Below are 23229 nucleotides of genomic sequence, written 5' to 3'. Positions count from 1 at the left end.
TGTGCAAAGGTGCAATTGCAGCAAGGATTTAGATGCAGCAAAAATACTACAACCTCAATTCCAATGAAGTTGGGACGTTGTGTTAAACATGAAGAAAAACCAAACAATGATTTGCAAATCATGTTCAACCTATATTTAATTGAATACACTACAAAGACAAGATATTTAATGTTCAAACTGATAAACTTGATTGTTTTTAGCAAATAATCATTAACTTGGAATTTTATGGCTGCAACACGTTCCAAAGAAGCTGCGACAGGGTCATGTTTACCACTGTGTTACCACATCACCTTTTAACAACATTAAATAAACGTTTGGGAACTGAGGACATTAATTGTTGAATCTTTGTAGGTGGAATTCTTTCCCAGTCTTGCTTAATGTACAGCTTCAGCTGTTCAACAGTCCAGGGTCTCCGTTGTCGTATTTTACGCTTCATAATGCCCCACACATTTTCAATGGGAGACAGGTCAGGCCAGTCTTGTACCCGCACTCTTTTACTACGAAGCCACGCTGTTGTAACACGTTCAGAATGTGGTTTGGCATTGTCTTGCTGAAATCAGCAGGGGCGTTCATGAAAAAGACGTTGCTTGGATGGCAGCATATGTTTCTCCAAAACATATATGTACCTTTCAGCATTAATGGTGCCTTCACAGATATATAAGTTACCCATGCCATTGGCACAAACACAGCCCCATACAATAACAGATGCTGGCTTTTGAACTTTGCATCCATAACAGTCTGGATGGTTCTTTTCCTCTTTGGCCCGGAGGACACGACGTCCACAATTTCCAAAAACAATTTGAAATGCTGACTCATTGGACCACAGAACACTTTTCCACTTTGCATCAGTCCATCTTAAATGAGCTTGGGCCCAGAGAAGCCGGCGGCGTTTCTGGGTTTTGTTGATAAATGGCTTTTGCGTTGCATAGTAGAGTTTCAAAGTTGCACTTACTGATGTAGCGCCGAACTGTATTTACTGACATTGCTTTTCTGAAATGTTCCTGAGCCCATCTGTTGATATCCTTTACACATCGATGTCGGTTTTTGATGCAGTGCCGCTTGAGGGATTGAAGGTCACGGGCAATCAATGTTGGTTTTTCGGCCTTGCCGCTTACATGCAGTGATTTCTCCAGATTCTCTGAACCTTTTGATGATATTATGGACCTCAGATGATGAAATCCCTAAATTCCTTTCAATTGTACGTTGAGGAACATTTTCCTTTAGCCCACCATATGAGTTTGTGCTCAGATTTCTCACGCACTTGTTAAAAAGAGGTGAACCTCGCCCCATCTTTGCTTGTGAATGACTGAGCAATTCAGGGAAGCTCCCTTTATACCCAATCATGGCACCCACCTGTTCCCAATTAGCCTGTTCACCTGTGGGATGTTCCAAACAGGTGTTTGAGAATTCCTCAACTTTCTCAGTCTTTTTTGCCACCTGTCCCAGCTTTTTTGGAATCTGTTGCAGCCATAAAATTCTAAGTAAATGATTATTTGTTAAAAACAAAGTTTATCAGTTCGAACATTAAATATATTGTCTTTGTAGTGTATTCAATTAAATATAGGTTGAGGACGAGTTGCAAATCATTGTATTCTGTTTTTATTTACGTTTAACACAACGTCCCAACTACATTGGAATTGGAGTTGTAATATGTTACAACAAAACTGCCACTGAACATAACATAAAAGGTGCTGCCTCCAAACAAAATTATCCCTTGTCTCTAAACATGTAAAACAAATATTAATAGAAATAATAAAAATCTTGCATCGAGTATATCACACGCCAGGTCCAGGCCTGTTGGTAGGTTGGCTAGTTTTAATAAACATTTTTGGGCAAGGAAAAAAAAACAAAAAAAAAGGCCTTTCTATAACATGACAGGCATGCCTTGTTACATGTTACAATGTCAACCCGACACTAAAACCCTCTGTAATGGGGCACTTAGAGATAGACGGGTAATTCCCGCCTATATTATTTAGCTGTGGGCTGTAGGAAGTTTGTTTCATTTAGGTACAATGTTTGGTGAACTTTCAGACCCTCTTATAGTCAAGTCACAACACCGGAAGAAAGCGATACACTGTGACTTGATAGGAATAAACCCTATGAAATGTGTAATCTTTTTGGATAAGTATAGTACTAATTGTATGTAGTTTATCACAACAGCTGCTGCCACTGTTGAAGTGGCTCAGTGTGTGGATAAATGACTCCTTTTGCAATGTACAAGCACCAAGTCTTCAACAATGTTCAACTCTATGATTGTCTTCCACTGGGCTTCTTGCTTGTCATACGTAAAACAATGTGAAATAATTCCAATAAATTGTCTATTTCCATGCCACTCGCTTTGGTTTTCAACAGCCTTAACTCTGCAGTGGACTGTTTGTTTCTCATTGTATGATGCTGTAAACCCAAACCAATTCCAAATGACTGATTCAAACGATGCCTCTTAAGTAAACGATCTCCTCTTTATTTGCCGCCAAGGGTTAACTGTAAACAGTGGGTGTCAGAAGGCTACTAAAAGGTTTTATTATTTTGTTTTAAATCGATCCCAAAAAACGATCTATCGATGAATTACCCAGCCCTAGTTTAGTGGTTGTCGTCTCAATGCAGATACAACAAAGGAGTTTTAACTTTGTAGCTCAGTTGTTGCGTGATCATAATAAAACAGTCTGACTTCTTTGAGAGTGTTTGCATTTGGTGTTGAAAAAAATATTACATGCATATGGGAAGTGATATGTTTTCTGTTATAGTGTTTATTGTGTATGAAGAACAGGCACAGTGAAATATCAGTAGATTTCTCTCCCTGAAAGTCAAGATGAGATTTTTAAAAGGAATTTGTGCATTATAATCCCACACGTCTTCTATCTGCTTCATAGTAGGCCTGTGCAGCCATGGAACACCTGGCTGTGGATGATGACATCTGCATCCTTAAACACGAGACAGCCTACACTGCTGCTGGAGAGAGCCCTGTATCAGTGTGTGCTGGCGATGAATCTGTAGCTTCTCATTTTGCCCTCGTCACAGCCTATGAGGACATCAAAAAGCGACTAAGAGAGACTGAGCGAGATAATACTTTCCTAAGGAAACGAGTCAAGCAGCTGGAGGATAAGGTATGGTTAGCAGAAATATACCGAAATGCTATTTTAAAGTTAAGGTTACAAAGGGGTGGAACATTTCTAGTTAATTTCCAGAAAGTTTCCATGAGAAGTTAAACTGTAGAATTTTGAAAATAATTATCTTACATGTACACATTTTGTTTTGTCATAAGAAGGCATCCATGTATCCATCCAAGTCCAACTTTATTTAGTTTTAAATATTTCAATTTGTTTTCATTGAAGAATAAAATCATCAATATTGAGTTAAATATTACTTATCCTCCCCGACCCAACCCATTAAAACATTAACAAAAATGCAACACCCCCACCCCCTATCCAACACCAACAAAATCCCATTCAAAATGTTAAATGAAAAGAGCCCATCTCCTGCCAAAACAGTCCCTTGGATCATGCAAATAAAAACGTTTCCCTCAAGACGGTGGCTGATTGGTTAGCTGCTAACCAGTGGTGGACAAACTACGGCCCGCGGGCCACATCCGTCCCATTGATCATTTCAATCTGGCCCGCCAAAGATTAGTACAGAATCATCCAAAACATCAAAATCATGACTACATTCATTTGACCTTGTCCTGTAATGCCGAGTGGTTCCACCAGGTTGTGCTGTAAGCAGTAGGTACAGCAATACATTGACTTGACTGGCTGTTCTATTTTTACTCTGCTACTGCTCTGAACCCTTCTTCAACCATGAGTGGGCCAAAGAAAAGAAAAGTCGACAGTGAGTGCCAAGTGTTTAATATAGAATGGACTACTAAATACTTTTTCACTGAAGTCCGGTCAAAGGCTGTATTTCTAATTTTTTAAGAAACCATTGCGGTTTCAGAGGAATCTAACATCAGCCGTCACTTTTCTACCAAGCATGCTGATTATGCTAACAGCCAATCAACGCAGAACTGATGGCTACGGCTCAGCGGTTAAAATCAAGCTTACAGGCTCAGCAAAACTCTGCCATCCAAGATTCAGTCACACAAGACCCTTAAACAGAGCCACGGGAGCTGCAGATGGAACTGATTGCTCTCCAATGAGATACTGTCTTAAAAGAGAAGTTCAACTCTCAAACTGGATGAGTTTTATGCTTCATTAAGCACAGGCAACTTTCCAAAAATCCGGAAGATGGCACAGAGGATGCTGGTGGTGTTTGGCTCTCATGTGTGTGAACAGACTTTTTGTGTGATGAACACCAACAAAACATCCTACAGAGCCCAGCTAAGTGATGAACACCTCAGATGTGTTCTGAGAATTGCCACAACAAAACTAACACCAGACTTTGATGCACTGGCAAAAAAAAAGGTGATGAACAATTCCTTCAATTTTGTAAATCCATCCATCCATCCATTCTCTACCGCTTATCCGGGTCGGGTCGCGGGGGCAGTAGCTTCAGCAGGGACGCCCAGACTACCCTCTCCCCAGCCACTTCATCCAGCTCTTCCGGGGGGATCCCGAGGCGTTCCCAGGCCAGCCGAAGGATGTAGTCTCTCCAGCGCGTCCTGGGTCGTCCCCGGGGTCTCCTCCCGGTGGGACATGCCCGGAACACCTCACCAGGGAGGCGTCCGGGAGGCATCCGAATCAGATGCCCCAGCCACCTCATCTGGCTCCTCTCAATGCGGAGGAGTAGCGGCTCTACTCTGAGATCCTCCCGGATGACCGAGCTTCTCACCCTATCTCTAAGGGAGAGCCCGGACACCCTGCGGAGGAAACTCATTTCGGCCGCTTGTATCCGGGATCTTGTTCTTTCGGTCACGACCCAGAGCTCATGACCATAGGTGAGGGTAGGAACGAAGATCGACCGGTAAATTGAGAGCTTCGCCTTTCGGCTTAGCTCTTTCTTTACCACAACGGACCGATACAAAGTCCGCATCACTGCAGACGCTGCACCGATCCGCCTGTCGATCTCCCGTTCCATTATTCCCTCACTCGTGAACAAGACCCCAAGATACTTGAATTCCTCCACTTGGGGCAGGATCTCATCCCCGACCTGGAGATTGCATGCCACCCTTTCCCAACTGAGGACCATGGTCTCAGATTTGGAGGTGCTGATTCTCATCCCAGCCGCTTCACACTCGGCTGCGAACTGCTCCAATGAGAGTTGGAGGTCACGGCTTGATGAAGCCAACAGAACCACATCATCTGCAAAAAGCAGAGATGCAATACTGAGGCCACCAAACCGGACCCCCTCTACGCCTCGGCTGCGCCTAGAAATTCTGTCCATAAAAGTTATGAACAGAATCGGCGACAAAGGGCAGCCTTGGCGGAGTCCAACCCTCACCGGGAACGAGTTCGACTTACTGCCGGATATGCGGACCAAACTCTGACTCCGGTCGTACAGGGACCGAACAGCCCGTATCAGGGGGTTCGGTACCCCATACTCCCGAAGCACTCTCCACAGGACTCCCCGAGGGACACGGTCGAACGCCTTCTCCAAGTCCACAAAACACATGTAGACTGGTTGGGCGAACTCCCATGCACCCTCGAGGACCCTGCCGAGGGTGTAGAGCTGGTCCACTGTTCCACGGCCAGGACGAAAACCACACTGCTCCTCCTGAATCTGAGATTCGACTTCCCGACGGACCCTCCTCTCCAGCACCCCTGAATAGACCTTACCAGGGAGGCTGAGCAGTGTGATCCCCCTGTAGTTGGAACACACCCTCCGGTCCCCCTTCTTAAAAAGGGGGACCACCACCCCAGTCTGCCAATCCAGAGGCACTGTCCCCGATGTCCACGCGATGTTGCAGAGGCGTGTCAACCAGGACAGCCCCACAACATCCAGAGCCTTTAGGAACTCCGGGCGAATCTCATCCACCCCCGGGGCCCTGCCACCGAGGAGCTTTTTAACTACCTCGGTGACCTCAAACCCAGAGATAGGAGAGCCCGCCTCAGAGAACCCACACTCTGCTTCCCCATGGGAAGGCGTGTCGGTGGAATTGAGGAGGTCTTCGAAGTATTCTCCCCACCGACTCACAACGTCCCGAGTCGAGGTCAGCAGCGCCCCATCCCCACTATACACAGTGTTGGTGGTGCACTGCTTTCCTCTCCTGAGACGTCGGATGGTGGACCAGAATTTCCTCGAAGCCGTCCGGAAGTCTTTCTCCATGGCCTCACCGAACTCCTCCCATGCCCGGGTTTTTGCTTCAGCGACCACCAGAGCTGCATTCCGCTTGGCCAGCCGGTACCCATCAGCTGCCTCAGGAGTCCCACAGGCCAAAAAGGCCCGATAGGACTCCTTCTTCAGCTTGACGGCATCCCTCACCGTTGGTGTCCACCAACGGGTTCGGGGATTGCCGCCACGACAGGCACCGACCACCTTACGGCCACAGCTCCGGTCGGCCGTCTCAGCAATGGAGGCGCGGAACATGGTCCACTCGGACTCTATGTCCCCCGCCTCCCCTGGAACATGAGCAAAGTTCTGTCGGAGGTGGGAGTTGAAACTCCTTCTGACAGGGGATTCTGCCAGACGTTCCCAGCAGACCCTCACAATACGTTTGGGCCTGCCACGTCGGACCGGCATCTTCCCCCACCATCGGAGCCAACTCACCACCAGGTGGTGATCCGTTGACAGCTCCGCCCCTCTCTTCACCCGAGTGTCCAAGACATGCGGCCGCAAGTCCGATGACACGACCACAAAGTCGATCATCGAACTGCGACCTAGGGTGTCCTGGTGCCAAGTGCACGTGTGGACACCCTTATGCTTGAACATGGTGTTCGTTATGGACAATCCGTGACGAGCACAGAAGTCCAATAACAGAACACCGCTCGGGTTCTGATCGGGGGGGCCGTTCCTCCCAATCGCGCCCTTCCAGGTCTCACTGTCATTGCCCACAGTGAGCATTGAAGTCCCCCAACAGAACAATGGAGTCCCCAGCGGGAGCGCTCTCCAGCACCCCCTCCAAGGACTCCAAAAAGGGTGGGTACTCTGAACTGCTGTTTGGTGCATAGGCACAAACAACAGTCAGGACCCGTCCCCCCACCCGAAGGCGGAGGGAGGCTACCCTCTCGTCCACCGGGGTGAACCCCAACGTACAGGCGCCGAGCCGGGGGGCAATAAGTATACCCACACCTGCTCGGCGCCTCTCACCATGGGCAACTCCAGAGTGGAAGAGAGTCCAACCCCTCTCGAGAGGACTGGTACCAGAGCCCCAGGTGTGTGTGGAGGCGAGTCCGACTATATCGAGTCGGAACTTCTCGACCTCACACACCAGCTCGGGCTCCTTCCCTGCCAGAGAGGTGACATTCCACGTCCCTAGAGCCAGCTTCTGTAGCCGGGGATCAAATCGCCAAGGTCCCCGCCTTCGGCCACCGCCCAGCTCACACTGCACCCGACCCCTATGGCCCCTCCCACAGGTGGTGAGCCCATGGGAAGGGGGACCCACGTTACCCTTTCGGGCTGTGCCCGGCCGGACCCCATGGGTGCAGGCCCGGCCACCAGGCGCTCGCCTTCGAGCCCCACCACCAGGCCTGGCTCCAGCGGGGGGCCCCGGTGGCCCGCGTCCGGGCAAGGGAAAATGAAGTCCATTGTTTGTCGTCATCATTAGGGGTCTTTGAGCCGTGCTTTGTCTGGTCCCTCACCTAGGACCTGTTTGTCATGGGTGACCCTGCCAGGGGCATAAAGCCCCAGACAACTTAGCTCCTAGGATCACTGGGACACACAAACCCCTCCACCACGACAAGGTGACGGCTCAAGGAGGGGCAATTTTGTAAATTCCTGGTTTATTCCCATAAATCCTCATTTACTCTTAACCCTAACCTAATTACTGATAATTCCAATGAAAATTTTCCAAATTTGAATATTCCGTTAATTTTGCAATTTTAGTTAAAATGACTTAATGACATACTGTACATGGCATCACTTCTGTTCAATGTCATATCTACTTTGATTTTAAGCAGTATCAATGTCAATAGGTTGTTGTGGAACGTGAGTAATATCTGCACTCATCAGCCTATTTTTGTGCACCCTCGTGTCACTGTTCTAGCTCTTCCGACCTGAGGCTTCAGAGGGTCCCCAATATGTGAACAAGGCCTTCAGCGCATATCGAGGTATCTATATTGAAAAGGAGGACCTGCAGCTGGAGCTTAACAAACTGGTGTGTTTTACTGTTTAAAGAAATATTTCTTAAACCCAGTTTTAATTTGTTGCAAACAATATTCCAGGAGGTGTATTACTCTGTATTGTTTTTTAATCTTCTGTATTTTCTCAAATATTTTTTTAGAGCCAAGGGCATTGCTTATTATTTATTTAGTTTTTTTTAATTCAGGGGCTCATAGAGAAACATAATTGTTAATAATTCCCTCTCTTTGATAAATGAGTTTGTAGTATGAAACATTGTTTTCTTATTAGCGCAAATTTTTTTTCTCAGTGATGCGAGCTGGCTCTTTAGAACCTATCTATACATGATATTTTTTTTATCTATTGCACGACGCTCCCCTGACTTTCCCCCACTCTCACCCTAGCCACGATATACTTTGATTTTCTTTCTGTAGTTTTCATTTCTTCTTTCTGTCCTGAACTCAACATCTCCAAAACACAACCCTTTGCAAATCCATTACACAGGGGGCCAACTTTATTTATACTTGACCCAGGTGGTGTTTGCCGCATTGCTATATAAGTGGACCCTGTCTCTTAAATTCTCTACTGCCTGTGTTTCATTGTCTCTTCAGAAAAAAGAGAAGAGTGAGAGTGAGAGGCTGCTGACAGAGCAGCTTCAAAGCAAAGAGCTGGAACTGCTTCAGCTTAGGACAGAGATGGAGACCAGTCAAGGTTTGTCAGGCAAAGCCTTAAATGCTGTAATTTGTACAGCTAAAACTGGGGAGGATTCAGTAAGTCATTTGTTTACTGTGTTTTGGTCCAACCAAGTTAGCTTTTTGGCTGTTTTGTTTTTCCTAATATTGTTTCCAAATGCCACAAGTGAACAGTATTCATGATTTGAAAAGAAGAAATGTGTGATGATCATCGAACTGAGTATGTTACTTTTAGCATACCATTCCAAAGCAGTGTACACATCTGTCCTACCTGTAATTAAAAACTCATATGTGATTGACATATCACATAAATCACTCGTTCATGTCTTGGGGCGCACAGCCAAAGGTGTACAAAGCTCCTCCTTAAAGCTCGTAACACGAGCACAGTGTATTGAATTTAAAGTCAGTCCACTGCATCATGTAATGCAAAACCAGCTAAACTATTAAATAATGATATTATTTAATATTTATCTCAACTTTGTCAGTGACATCATATCATGGATGAAGAATGAGTGTTTCATTTGTTGTTGATGTGAGTGATGTGTGAATGAATTCATTTGAATATAACCAATTGAAACGTGCCTTGCTTGTTGCAATGCTTAGGGTTTGTGTTTTATGGCAACTGTTACCTTCTAATTTATACACATCCTCCATTTTGTTTTAATGAAAGATCATGGAAATTATTGTATCTGTAATGTATTTTAATGGGAAATATGGGTCATTACAAATACTTTTTAAAATAGCGTTTATTGTATAGGAAGTGCTTTAGTCACTCCGTAAGAACAAACACATATATAGAAAAGAAGCTCCATCAATTCAAGATTTCGGTAATCTGCTATCGAATCAAATTGTAGACCTCTCAGTCATAATTGAATCGTGAGGCGGCAAGAGATTTATAACCATACTGTTAATGTTATCTTCTTATTAATTTATATAATAGGGCTGGGCATTGATCAGAACCTCACAATTGCGTTCAATTTCGATTCTTTAAGTTCCGTTTCGATTTGATTCGATATTGATTTAAATGCTCCGATATAGATTGAGTTAAGAAGGATAACTACACGAATAATTAAGATAGAATTTGGACAATTTTGAAATATTTATTTTGATTCCATGTAAAAATATTTCATCTCGTCACTTTTTTTTAACCAATAAAAGATCTGGGGGAAAAATTTGCCCAAATGTCAGATTTAAAAATAGAAGTTGAACACTTCAAGCTGCTGCTTGCTTCCGCCATTTTGTTGATGTTGAGTGCCACTTCCGTCCATATAACGCGAATCACACAAAAAGTGTCTCTCACTGGCTAGGAGGTGAAGCGATTCTGAGGATTTTCTGTATCCATATTGAATTGCAATGCATTGATTAATTTATATTTTTACTCACCCCAAATGATAGTTACAAATCCTAAAATGTTTTATAACGCTCTCTGGTAAAGTTTCATTCATCATCCATCTTTGATCAAAGGTTGTATACTGGTCCTCTGGAACAGAGTCACTCTATTCCCATCAGTTTATGAGGAAAATTAATTCTGAAATTGGAGGTTCACCAGTGCCCCAGAATTGATTCTATTTGACTTGAGAGCTTCCAATGTACTGCTACTTATTTTTCGGATGTTATGTATTAAAATGCGCTCAAAATGTTTTTGTGCAGTGATGAAGAGCTTGAACAGTCCTCAGGACTACTGGCAGATGGACTGTGTTAGTGCTGAGCGAAAGATCTATAAACTTCGGGAAGAGCTGGAAAGTTTGACAGTGGAAAACAACAGACAACTACTGGAAATGAGTGGGGTAAGAGAGTGTGGGGTGAAAGATTTGGGAAGAGTGGAGAGAATAATAGTGAAAGGAGAACAGGGCCCGGTTACTTTTGAACCACGAGTTAAGTAGACTTAACCGAACGTTAACTTTAATGCCACCGTTATCTTGTTGTCCAAAACTAACTTTAACCGGCTGTTAACTTGACGTTAAAGTTAACACACTCAAGGACCTCCGCTAACATTTTAACAGTATGGTTAACTCTCAAGATGGCGTTCACGGGTATGTATCATCTCAAGACATAGGACATTAAAAGTTGGGAAAATAACATATATTTCATAGACCTATTCAATAAATAAGACATCACTGTGATCTATTTGGACATTTGTACGATCTCACATAATGAAGTCAAAAACAAATATTGTCAATAACAAATGGATAAACACTTCATCTGTATGAAGCACCCGTAATGTCTATATATCTTGAATGACAGTCTAAAATTTTATTCAATTAGATATAATAATATAGGTAAAAATTTATATAACAAGCCAAAAGAATTAGCTCGTGGATTTATTAAGTATAGTTGATTGTGTCCCACAATGAAGCCAGTTTTTCAGTAAGCGGTATTGACAAAATCATATTACAGTAGTCCCTCGCTATGTCGCGGTTCACCTTTTGCGGCCTCGCTCTATCGAGAATGTTTTTCCAGTGCAATTTTGCATGCTGTTTTTTACAGCGTACGAACCCGCATTGTGTTCTAATTAACTTCGAGTATTTTTTCCAGTGCAATTCTGAATGCTGTTTTTTACAGCGTACAATGAATCTTCAGTGTCTTACATTAAAAAGGAGGAAAGTAACATAAGGATGACAGCAGAAATAAGTTTTAATACGCAAACAAAAAGGGTTGTAACTGTCCGCAACAAGACCATCGTAAGGATAGAATCAGCTTTATCGTTGTGGATTAATGACTGCAGAAAAAAGAACATTTTGCTGGATACAAACGTTAACCGCACTAAAGCTAAAAAGCTTTATGAAAGCTTTGCTGACAGCAAGGAGGAGGAGGATGCGGAGCCCAGGCCATGGACGAGTGCTGCTGCTCACCCAGTAGACCCACTAAGCTCATTTAATGCCAGCAAGGGCTGGTTTGACAAATTTCAGAAACGCTCTTGGACTTAAGTGTTTCTCTGCACGGAGAGTTCGCCTCTGCGGATACCGCTGGAGCTGCGCAAGAATGGGACCTTTTGAGTTTCGTGCGTTACAGCTCTCAAATATTATCGAAGGTGGCATGTGAGTTCTTATAGCAGCAACAACTACCTATAACGATGTTCTTATCTCGGAAAAAGTGGAAAAGGACGCTACAGCGGAGCGGCGTTTGGACGAAGAGGGACGGTCAGAGGAATACCTGCGAGTCACAATTGATAATTTCTTGTTTCCAACCTCATACGTTGTTCATTAAAATTTAATTCGTTATTTCTAAAAAATTGTCCTCATTATTTGTCAGAAAATGTGTAAATTTTTATTTCTTAAACAAATGTTTGGGCCTTAAAAAGGTTTTGACCTTTGTTTCGTTATGCAATAATATTAATAATAATAAGTACAACAACAATAATAAATAATAATAATAATGTACTTATTTTTCTTCAAAAGGTTTGAACGTTGAGCGTGCTGAGTGGTGAGGTTTACAGCCTTAAAAGACAGAATAATAATTGTAAAAAATTGTTTCCTACTTTACGGATTTCACCTATCGCGGGTTATTTTTGGGAACGTAACCCACGCGATAAACGAGGGAACACTACATCCATGTGAAGCACCCGCAAAATATCTGCTGTAAAGTTTTGACTGATTTTTCTCTGTTCACTGGATCATTCAATACCATTTAAAGTTCGTTCAAAGAGACATGGCAATGAGATATATATATATATATATATATTATATTTCAAAATATTATAAAAAAAAATAGAAAGTACAATGAAACCTAAACTAGCATTCATTCTAATAATGATATGTGTTCTTTTTTTTATTTATTTATTTTTTTCAAACCATCGTTATCAAAATTAAACATGGGGTATGATATTTATTGCTTGATATGAAGCATAAAATCAATGAATCGTCTATAAAATCTCGAGTAATTGTAGGTGATGCCCCTTCTCTGTATTCAATCTTGAGTACAAAACAGAGAGCTGTATGTGTTTGGAACATTAATATTACTGATAAATTCAGTGAATTTCATTTCAATATGATACCTATTATCACGAAAGACACGCCATAATTGTTCCTGTAGACTGTTATAGTGTACAAAGCAATAATAAGTTTATGGTTGTTTAATCTTACAGGAAACTTCAGCAACATTTGTGGGAAATGCTCACGACAGTTTTTTCTCTAAACCGGAAGGCAACAAAATGAGGACTTGTGGGATATATTGCCACACAGTTAACTTTGACGGTGCCGTTAACCACCTGACTAATCATGTCCTGAACAATGCATATTTAACGGTCGGTTAGCTAACGGCAAGTTAAGAATTTAACCGGTGGTTAGGGGTTAACCAGTGGTTAAAATAACCAAGTTTTGAACAACCGGGTCCTGATGTGCAGAGAGAGTTTTACCTGAAAATCCCACTTGGAGTGCAGGACTGAAAAACTGACAGGGATAATGGAATCATCTGGCCTAAAGAAGCAAGATTAAATTGAGATTTAAAAAAATTCTGTTACACACAAATCTGTGCTGAATAACAGTAGATCTTTGTGATTTGTTGAAAATAATACATGAAAACAACACTATAACTTGGCTCTGTTATAGGAGGAACTATGTGGCCTGAATGGAGAAAATTTGGAACAGATGTGCGATGACAAGTTCAATATGAGGTATGGTATTTTAAGTATAACTACTAATTACATTTGGGAGTTGTTAGAATGAGCAAAAAATGTAAATATTTCTTTCAAAGAATCAAGTGTCATTGTTTTGCATTTAACAGTTTTCTCATTTTTCATCCAGTATTTTATCCAGGTCCGCATTGTAAATGAGAAACTGTTCTCAATTGACTTATCTGGTAAATAAACAAAGGATATAATTAATTTAATATAGAGCATTTTGTTTTATAAGGCAGTTCAGCTAGTATGATAATTTTATCAACATCGTCCAGGTCTATATTGAATGAAAACAAAATTAGCACTTTGATAATAGTGGTGAGCACATCTGCTTCACGGCCAGGAGATCCAGGTTTGAGCCTGAATTCGAACATCTCTCTGTGGTTTGTATGTTCTCCTCATGTATTTTTCTGTGTAACCACGTCAAAAAAACATGCCTCTTTGCCTTTATTTGGAGACTTTTTTTTGTCTGTATGTGCCCTGTGCCCAATTGGATGGATGGTTGCAAAATAGATTTCAGAATTTTGTTATCACCTGCTTGCTTATGTTTTACACTACTCAAGCTAAAACCATAGTAGGTTCCTTTACAACACATTCAGTAAGTGTGAGACGTGAAATCGAGAACACATTTTGGCTGAACTAGCATGTCACAAACTAAACTAGTTTGATAGTTTTTTCTTGTTATTATGGGTTGCAGTTATCCTCTATAGCCACTAGAGGAGTGTGAAACCTAAAACATGTACATTCATGCAGAAAATGGCAGAGTATTCACTTGACTTCATCTAAAGTTGACATGAGCTCCCCCTTTAAATATGTGGCAATGAGAATTGCCCTCCACCTACTTTTCTCTAAGTGCTTGTAAATTGGCATCACTGTATTTCCTGAATACATTTTTATTCATGTTTTTCCTTGAGTTTCTTTTCCAGCAGTTTTCATACAGTGTTTGTTTTTATTTACAGAAAAAGCTTTTTTTTTTTTCACACTTATTTATCTTCAGTATTAGTGCAGTTTCTGGCTGGTGTTTTAGTTTAAGAGAACATGTTAATTAGATTTGCATCTTTATGTCAAGTGTAGATAGGACAGTTTGGTTGTGTTGCTGGTCTCAAAAAACATTTATGTTTTGATGCCTGCTTAGAATGCAGATTATAGTACCTGTTATCTAGTATTCAACTCATTACTTCCAACTGTTCGTTGTCAAAAATTAATTGCTAATGCACATGAGCAATGCAATTTATCCTGTATCCTGCTGTATCAGCAACACTCACTTGCTAATTTGATGCTACTCAACACCAGAAGGTCTTCCTATTTATTACAAACCCCATTTAATCTGTCTACTCCGCACACACCCGTTGTTGCACTCAGGACATCCAGATGTTTTGAAGATCCCCATCCAAAAGACATCTGTTTACTTTTCACAACAGCATAAACATTTCAAAACATTGATCAAATTAAGCTGTATTTCTTGGAATCAGTTCCAAATGCTACTTACAAACAAATCATCATATACAGTTATGTGAAAGACGATTCTAACAATGTGGCTACTCTGTGGACTGGACACAGTGTTTAAATTGAATTATCTGTGCATGCAGGGAGAGGAGCATGCAGCAGGTATATGAGGCTTTATGTTCTGAGATGACTCATCTGCGTTCAGGGCTGAAACACCAAACAGGCCTGATTCAGAAGCTGAGACCACTGATCAGTGAGACAAGACAAGGTGAGGCTTGTGCGTGCGTGTGTGTGTGTGTGTGTGTGTGTTTGTGTGTGTAAAGGTCAGATGTATGTATGACTGCTTTCTTTTTTTGTATTCATAATTGCTCACGTGTGCAGCCTTCAGATACAGTCGTCGTCATCAAGTCTTCCTGTTTAAAACGACCAGCAATTCTGATTGTACACTCAGGACGCAGGCAGTGTTTTAGCTGGACACATGAATGCATAATAACACAATAGTAGTTATACGGACAATATTTTGGATCCAATACTAACAATTAATACTGTATTCCCAAATAAAAGGGTAAAAAATAAACACTACACAACTGAATTTAGTGCCTTTTCTGACACGTGTCTGTTCCCAAAAGAAGGTATAGTGAGGAACATTAACTATGAATTATACAATGTGTGACTAATGACTATTTTTCATACTTAATCCTAAATAGCCAAATGAAGTTGTATTGATGCATCTGACATTTTACACTGTCTTTGTAACTTGGTGGGTGCTATTTGGTGTCGGCTACATGTTTTGTTCGAGGTGATTAAGATCACCTCGAACAAAACCACTGACTAACATCTGAGTATAAAGAGGGAGTTTGAGCTGCTTCTCTTCAGGGTGTTTCTTTTAAAGAAGTCCAACTTTCTTCTCCCGCTGCTTCTTGTTGTGGTTTGTGTAAAGGTGTGAGAAGACTATGGATAATACCGAAGTACTCCCAACAGTTTGATAAAGGACATGATATTATGGTTTCCTTGCTCTCAAGTCTTCCTCCGTGATATATTCTACTCTTGGAGAGATTGCCTTTCTTGTCTACTCCCTAGGTGTGTCAGAACAGGAGACCAGGAAGTGAAAATTAGAACGGAATATGGAAATAATATAAACCATCGCATATTTATTTCACTGAATAAGAGGGTAATCCTGTAACTTTCATGGAGACAGAGGGAAATGGGAAAAGCAGGAGTGGCAAACAAAGCCATTTAAAATAGGGAGGGGGGTATGGGCTATGTAATGTAATCATCTTCTGTTGGAATCACTTTTATTCAAATTCTAGACTCAGGAGACCATCATGGAGGCAGGAATGGATGGATGATGTGTAGATGAAGAGACAATGACTAAAGGCAGAAGAGTCATATTAAACGTGATTCACTAGTGGAGATGGTGTTGTCTTAGCAATGTAGGTAAAACGTCATGACACAAACCACAATTTCATTTTCCATTTAGGTTTTATATCTAGAACTGGAAACACAGTCTCTGTTCTGCAAACAGTCACAGTTGCATCACACATAGTCTACACTGTATATATATTTACTTGCAATGCTAGCAGTATATCACCACAGCCTTGATTTCCAATTTTGACATCAAAGGCTGCAGAACTGTAAACTAAAATGTCTCCGGTTGCTCTCTCTAATTGTGTTTTTCGTCCTCCAAAAGGGGGACATGTCAGAAAATGTTTGAGAACCACTGACTTAGTGAAACATTTTCATTAATGGGTAGACCAGCCACAACATGACCATTTGCTCGATACAATTATGTCCAATATAAAAACGGTATCAAATATGTTATCGTTGCAAGGATAAGCTTCCATTACATTTTGCCATTCATTTAACAATAAGTTTATTGTTGTGGTTGTAGTTTGTAGTCTGTGGCACAGTAGAACATACAGTGGGTACGGAAAGTATTCAGACCCCCTTAAATGTTTCACTCTTTGTTATATTGTAGCCATTTGCTAAAATCATTTAAGTTCATTTTTTACCTCATTAATGTACACACAGCACAAGACATTGACAGAAAAAAAACGGAATTGTTGATTTTTTTTTGCAGATTTAAAAAAGAAAAACTCAAATGTCAGAGTATTCAGACCCTTTGCTCTGTATTTAGTAGAAGCACCATTTTGAGCTAATACACCCCCTCCTGTGACACACATATTTAACTCTGGTGCTGTGTATTTCTTCTGATCATCCTTGAGATGGTTCTACACCTTCATTTGCGTCCAGCTGTGGTTGATTATACTGATTGGACTTGATTAGGAAACCCACACACCTGTCTATATAAGACCTTACAGCACATGTCAGAGCAATTGAAAATCATGAGGTCAAAGGAACCTGCCTGAAGAGCTCAGAGCCAGAATTGTGGCAAGGCACAGATCTGGCCAAGGTTACGAACAATTTCTGCTGCACTTAAGGTTCCTAAGAGCACAGTGGCCTCCATAATCCTGAAATGGGAGACGTTTGGGATGACCAGAACCCTTCCTAGAGCTGGCCGTCCAGACAAACTGAGCAATCGGAGGAGAAGAGCCTTGGTAAGAGAGGTAAAGAAGAACCCAAAGATCACTGTGGCTGATTTATCAACAACACCCAGAAACGCCGCCGGCTTCTCTGGGCCAGAGCCCATCAAAGATTAACTGAGGAAAACTGGAAAAGTGTTCTGTGGTCCAACGAGTCCACATTTCAAATTGTTTTTGGACATTGTGGACGTCGTGTCCGCCGGGCCAAAGAGGAAAAGAACCATCCGGACTGTAATGGGCGCAAAGTTCAAAAGTCAGCATCTGTGATGGTATGGGGCTGTCTTAGTGCCAATGGCATGGGTAACTTACACATATGCTGCCATCCAAGCAACGTCTTTTTCATAGACGCCCCTGCTTATTTCAGCAAGACAATGCCAAACCATATTACAGCACGTTACAACAGCGTGGCTTCGTAGTAAAAGAGTGCGGGTACTAGACTGGCCTGATTATTTGCTAAAAACAACAAGGTTTAGCGGTTTGAACATCAAATATCTTGTCTTTGTAGTGTATTCAATTTAATATAGGTTGAACATGATTTGCAAATCATTGTATTCTGTTTTTATTCATGTTTAACACAACATCCCAACTTAATTGGAATTGTGGTTGTACATCATTCACCTTGCCACAACCACACTATACACTACCCACTGTGGTAGCAGTGCCAAAAAGTGATCTTATGGTAAGGATTGGTTATTTTTGTGCCACTGGTAATCAAAAATTGACTGATGTACAATAGTGAACCAAACTTCACTGCTTCAGATGACAACTTTCCGTTTCTCTGTTTCATTCTCCAACCACAGTTCCAATTCAGTGTCTGGAAGAGATTGAGACAAACCACCATGCAGTTCTTCAGGCACCAGTACATCGACCCCCCAGTGCCCCCCCCCTACCCTCTTGTTCTGGCCGCCCCTGTCCCCCCGTTGGTGGCCCGACCAGCACCCTGTTACCGGACATTTTGAGAGAGGACTGTTGGTATAATGGCCCATGGCCAACAGAGCAGTGCTCTGGAGAGGCCTTGATTGGGAATGAGACCTCTTCTGTCATTTTGCCCCCACCTCCCCTTAACCAGGCCTCCATAGATGATAGTTCTAGGTCCTTCCCCAGTCCCCCCAAACCTAGTGAAGCCCTTTTCTGGGAGGGACACTCAGCTGCATCAAATTCATCATCCTTGATTGGAAACTGCAGCCCTAGGAGCCCTCCCAATACAGAGTGGATCAAACCGTTTTGAGAGGAGCTTCAGTACAGAGACTATGATTTTTGCAAGCCTGCCACATAGCTCGCACCTAATCTGCCTTAAATTAATAATGCCACTCCCCAGTGGGCTGGATGAGATTGGACCTGCAAGTTGTGGGAACCAGATGAAGGCCAGAAGAGGCTTTGAGGTAAAGACTCAACATCTATTGCATACATCACTGATGACCGTATACCACCTTGCAGAGACTATTCTTATGATGTACCCCAAAAGGACCCAGTTGTTTGTCCAATGTAGAGTTGATATATAAAGTCCACACACTCCTGTTTAAATGCCAGGTTTTTGTTATAAAAAATGAGACCAAGATGAAATCATTTCAAAACTTTTACCATCATTAATGTGACCTATAACCTGTATAGGAATTGTAATTGGAAACAGTATGAAACCTTTCAAAGAGGGGAAGTAAAAATACACTGAGATAATGTGGTTGCACAAGTGTGCCCTAGGGGTTGCTCTGATTAGTCGACCCGTCGACTTCACCACTCAACATTGACACGGTTTAAGTCGGTTAATTGCCAATCACGTGTATTGGCATTAACATTGACACCTTGCTGAAATCAACAGGTGGTCGGTCAGTGCAGTGGTGCTTCAAGCGTGTGGAAATATTTTACTAAAATGAGGCTAGTTGCACTGTCACTTGCAAAATATGCAAGTCTGTATCCTCAAATATAACAAAAGCACAAGTGCTATTAACACCCATCTGAAACGGCAACCGTTAATGCTAGGTTCTGAACAGCCCAAATTCTCACGTCAACTGTCAGCAATTCAAATGCCCTCCTGTAACAGTGAAAAGACAAGATAATAATATACTGTTAGCGTCAGCTTAGACGAAATTACAAGCGGTGGTTGAGCAGCAACCTTTTTATTGTGAAAATGAACGGCTCATGTTGGCCATAACTACGCCTAAAACAAAACATCCAGCTTGTTTCACTCAAGCATACATCCCACAGACACACGCAGGCACGTTCCTCTTCCTTCTTCCAGTCACCTAATCTCCCAACTCACTCACTCATCCAATCACAAATCACACGTTCACTGCCTCACAGTCTGAATTTACATAAGTCTAGCAAGAATCCACATAAGACAGTCGGTAAAAGGGTACTTACAATACATTATTGAAAAGCATTCCCCCCTCTTGTGGGTGTTATTTTAATTATAGTCCAGTTGTGAATTTGTGAATTTGAGTTGGACATTTACCATTTTTGACTGTCTGCGAGGCAGTTGGTATCTGAATGTGATTGGATGAGCCAATTGAGGGTGGGGCGACTGTACACAAAGACAATGGTGAGGATGTCTATGGAGGGGGAGCGTGTCCTTGTATTTGGAGGCTAAAGGCAAACAGTTGCGTAAATAGCGAGTTGGCAACTTAAAGAGCATAAATTACATAAGCGATTACTCCTCGTCTATCATCACCTTAGTGTTGACTACAAAAATCTGAAATCATTCAACCCCTACTGTGCACACCCTCTTATGAATAGATTTTACACCGATGTTATCTGCCTGACCAGTATTGGCCGATAATTTGCATTTTATGCAGATCGGCTTTAAATGTCATCATTCGCCGATCCGACCGCGAAACACATTTACTCCGCGTCGCCATTGTGTACAGTATATTTTAATCCAACAGCTAATTTATTTTTAGGCTTGTCGCATGTCTTTTGACGTAGTACTGTAAATATTTGACCACCAATAAAGTTATTTAAAAAAAAAAAAAAAAAAAAAAAAAAACATGTCAGCAGTGTGGGACAGACAACACGTTCGAGACAGACAACACGTAATGCCTGGATCAGACTACAAGACAAACTTGGTCTTTCACGATTGCACTATGTCAGACTACTGCAATAAAGTCTTGTATTTTCGATACCAACTCAAACTCGACCGGATACACTCGTTACCATGGCGACGATATCGCAACGCATGCATTATAAGAACAAAATGGGGGAAAAGGTGCTGGTGGTCACTGGCACTCGGGAGATTACGTTCATTTAAGGCTTGTTTGAGGTATGTTCACATACTTTTAATACGATACGGCTCGCAAGCAGGCAACAAAACGTTATGTAGCCTAGCAAGCTAGTGCTAGCACTAACAGTTGTAAGTAAACATGCCAGCGTTCTGTCGAATCATGCTCTAAAGTTTTTGTGTGTGTGAAGCAATTTAATTACAATAATTTAATTACAGTAAGTTAGCACTCATTATTTCCGTCATGTTGTAATGTTGGTTTGACCTGACTGATTAGAATACATTACCTGACTAGAGCAGTGATTTCCAACCTTTATGGATCCAAGGCACATATTTTACACTTGAAAAATCTCACGACACACCAACAAACAAAAATGTCACAAAAAGTGGATACATTAATTACTGTATGTACTTCCTGCCGTCTAATAGAAGTCCATTCATTTGTTCCGCCTGTCACTATGCCTCACTGGCATAAATAGATGAACATCCATCCATTTTCTGTACCACTTATCCTCACCAGGGTTGCGGGCGTGCTGGGGCCTATCCCAGCTAGGTACACCCTGAACTCGACAAAGATACATTATTTATTGTAAATCGAATTTTTTTTGCAATTAAGTACACAAGTATATACAGTAAATGAACAAGTCATTTAAATAGACACATTGCGCCATCTTGTGATCGGTTATCGTTTTTTTAAACCCGGTGATCGGCCCCAAAAGTCCTGATCATGTAAAGCCTACTTATAACTAGGAATGTGGCTGTGTTCAGACTCAACCAATCACATTCAAACTCTTTTTAAATTGGAGTCAGCACACACCTGCCAACATTTAAAGTGCCTCTGATTAACCCCAAATAAAGTTTAGATGTTCGAGTGGGCTTTTCTTGACATTTTTCTAGTCACCTCTGACTGCACAAGTCATGGGCCACGAAGAACTTCCACTGCATCAGAGGGATCTCATTTTTCAAAAGGTATCAGTCAAAAGAAGGGTACAAAAAAAATCCAAGGTATTAAATATACCATAGAACATAATGAAGGCAGTCGTTACCAACTGGAGAAAATGTACTGTTCTGCAACAGCAACATTATCCAAATTTAATCCCTCCAAAATTGCTGAAAAGATCAGAAGAAAACTGGTCAGGAGGCCTGCCAAGAGGCCAACAGCTACTTTGAAGGAGCAGTTGTTTATTTTTACCTTCCTTCTCCAGACTTTTTTTCAATTGAATTATACAGTCTAAAGGTCACATTAATGGTGGAAAAATGAATAATTCCTCTTGGTCTAGTCTTTAAAAAACTGGCATTTGAACGGGTGTGCAGATGTTTTATATCCACAGTATATATGTGTCTTTATACGTAGTTTGATTTCTCTGCATTCATATATCTGCATCAGAGTGTGCATGTTAGCAAAGCATTCTATGGTCATCCCTGCCCCTGTATGCTAGCATCACATCATTACCAATCTAGTTATTCCAAGAGCCTGTCCCCGGGGCCACAGATTCTTGCAGAGTACAAGAACATGAGTCCTGTTGCTCCCTCTGTGCAACAATGTACAGGTTTAATCTCCATTCAATACCTTCATCGTGTGGAGGTGTTTAGGAATGAGGCTTTGATGTGTTTGTGCAGTGATGGAGATCGTCTAAAATTCTCACTACATGAAGGACTGAACATTTTGGTCAGTAGATGCATGTGTATGGGCATATTTGCAAGTTGTTTTTGTAACTGTTTTATGGGATTTCATCCGTCACTTCTGATATTGCAATATTGGAGATTACAGGGAAAGGCAAATAGCTCAAATATTGATAAACACCAAATTTCCCCATCACAGAAATGGCCTCATTACATGTCTTGTGTTTACACCCATTTTGGCAGTACTACTGAAAGATGCTGAATACATTAATGTAAGCTGTGCATTTATTTTATTATCTGACAGACACGTACGCTGTGTGTTGGTAGTTATATCAGGAGCTTTTGAATCACGGTGTAATTACACCCTGTACTGTGCTTGATGTATATTTATGATGTTTAGCATTATGAGGGACGTTATTCCTATTTTTTGAAATGTCAGGTAAACATCACCTGACGGATTCTTAACTCCACAGATGGAACAATAATGTACGTAGTTGTGTAAATGAAATGTATATGATGGGTTACTACAGTTTTGCACTAACACCTGAGTTCTGTTTATGTCCGCTTGGTTTTAATATCTGCTGTAAAGGCAAGTTAAATTAAAGAAATGTGAGCTGGGTGTTGGGGAAAAGGTGAAAAGGCTAGTCTTCAAAGAATGTGTCCTTTTTCTGCCTTTTATTTCAACAGCAGATTCCTACTTCTGTCAACTATTTGCAAGCCAAAATGCAATGTACAGTAGATATATATTTTAGACTTACTGCACTTAAGACTGTTTGTAAATACAATCAACTAAAGAAATGAAGTGACTAAAGTTGCACTTTTTTTTTCTTTTAACAAAATGGCTAAAAATGGAAGCTAGTTTACAACTAAAACCAAAATTTTATTCAATACTGTGTAAAATGAAGGAGTAATAGTCAAAATTAAAATCCATGTAAGAAAAAGACTGGCACA

At 41.5% G+C, this 23229-nt stretch overlaps 1 protein-coding gene across 4 annotated transcripts in view; it reads left to right on the top strand.

Moving 5' to 3' along the window:
* Positions 1-23229, top strand: part of azi2 (5-azacytidine induced 2) — a 35651-nt gene that overhangs the window by 1319 nt on the left and 11103 nt on the right. For 2 of the 4 annotated variants that reach the window (XR_009788932.1, XR_009788931.1), the window contains exons 2-8: positions 2871-3104; positions 8075-8185; positions 8760-8859; positions 10491-10627; positions 13388-13452; positions 15045-15169; positions 18245-18826. Coding sequence is in view for 1 of the 4 variants with exons in the window: in XM_061776264.1 (XP_061632248.1) it covers positions 2886-3104; positions 8075-8185; positions 8760-8859; positions 10491-10627; positions 13388-13452; positions 15045-15169; positions 18245-18672 (1185 nt within the window). In the remaining 3 variants the exon portion in view is untranslated. Of the gene's footprint in view, positions 1-2870; positions 3105-8074; positions 8186-8759; positions 8860-10490; positions 10628-13387; positions 13453-15044; positions 15170-18244; positions 23081-23229 lie in introns of those variants that run through there. The other 2 variants (XR_009788933.1, XM_061776264.1) reach the window with 2 other exon arrangements.

Source organism: Phyllopteryx taeniolatus, chromosome 6 (genome assembly GCF_024500385.1).
Source record: "Phyllopteryx taeniolatus isolate TA_2022b chromosome 6, UOR_Ptae_1.2, whole genome shotgun sequence".
Lineage (NCBI taxonomy): Eukaryota > Metazoa > Chordata > Actinopteri > Syngnathiformes > Syngnathidae > Phyllopteryx > Phyllopteryx taeniolatus.
Note: the sequence above shows the minus strand (reverse complement) of the source record. Positions and strands in the feature narration are given on the sequence as shown.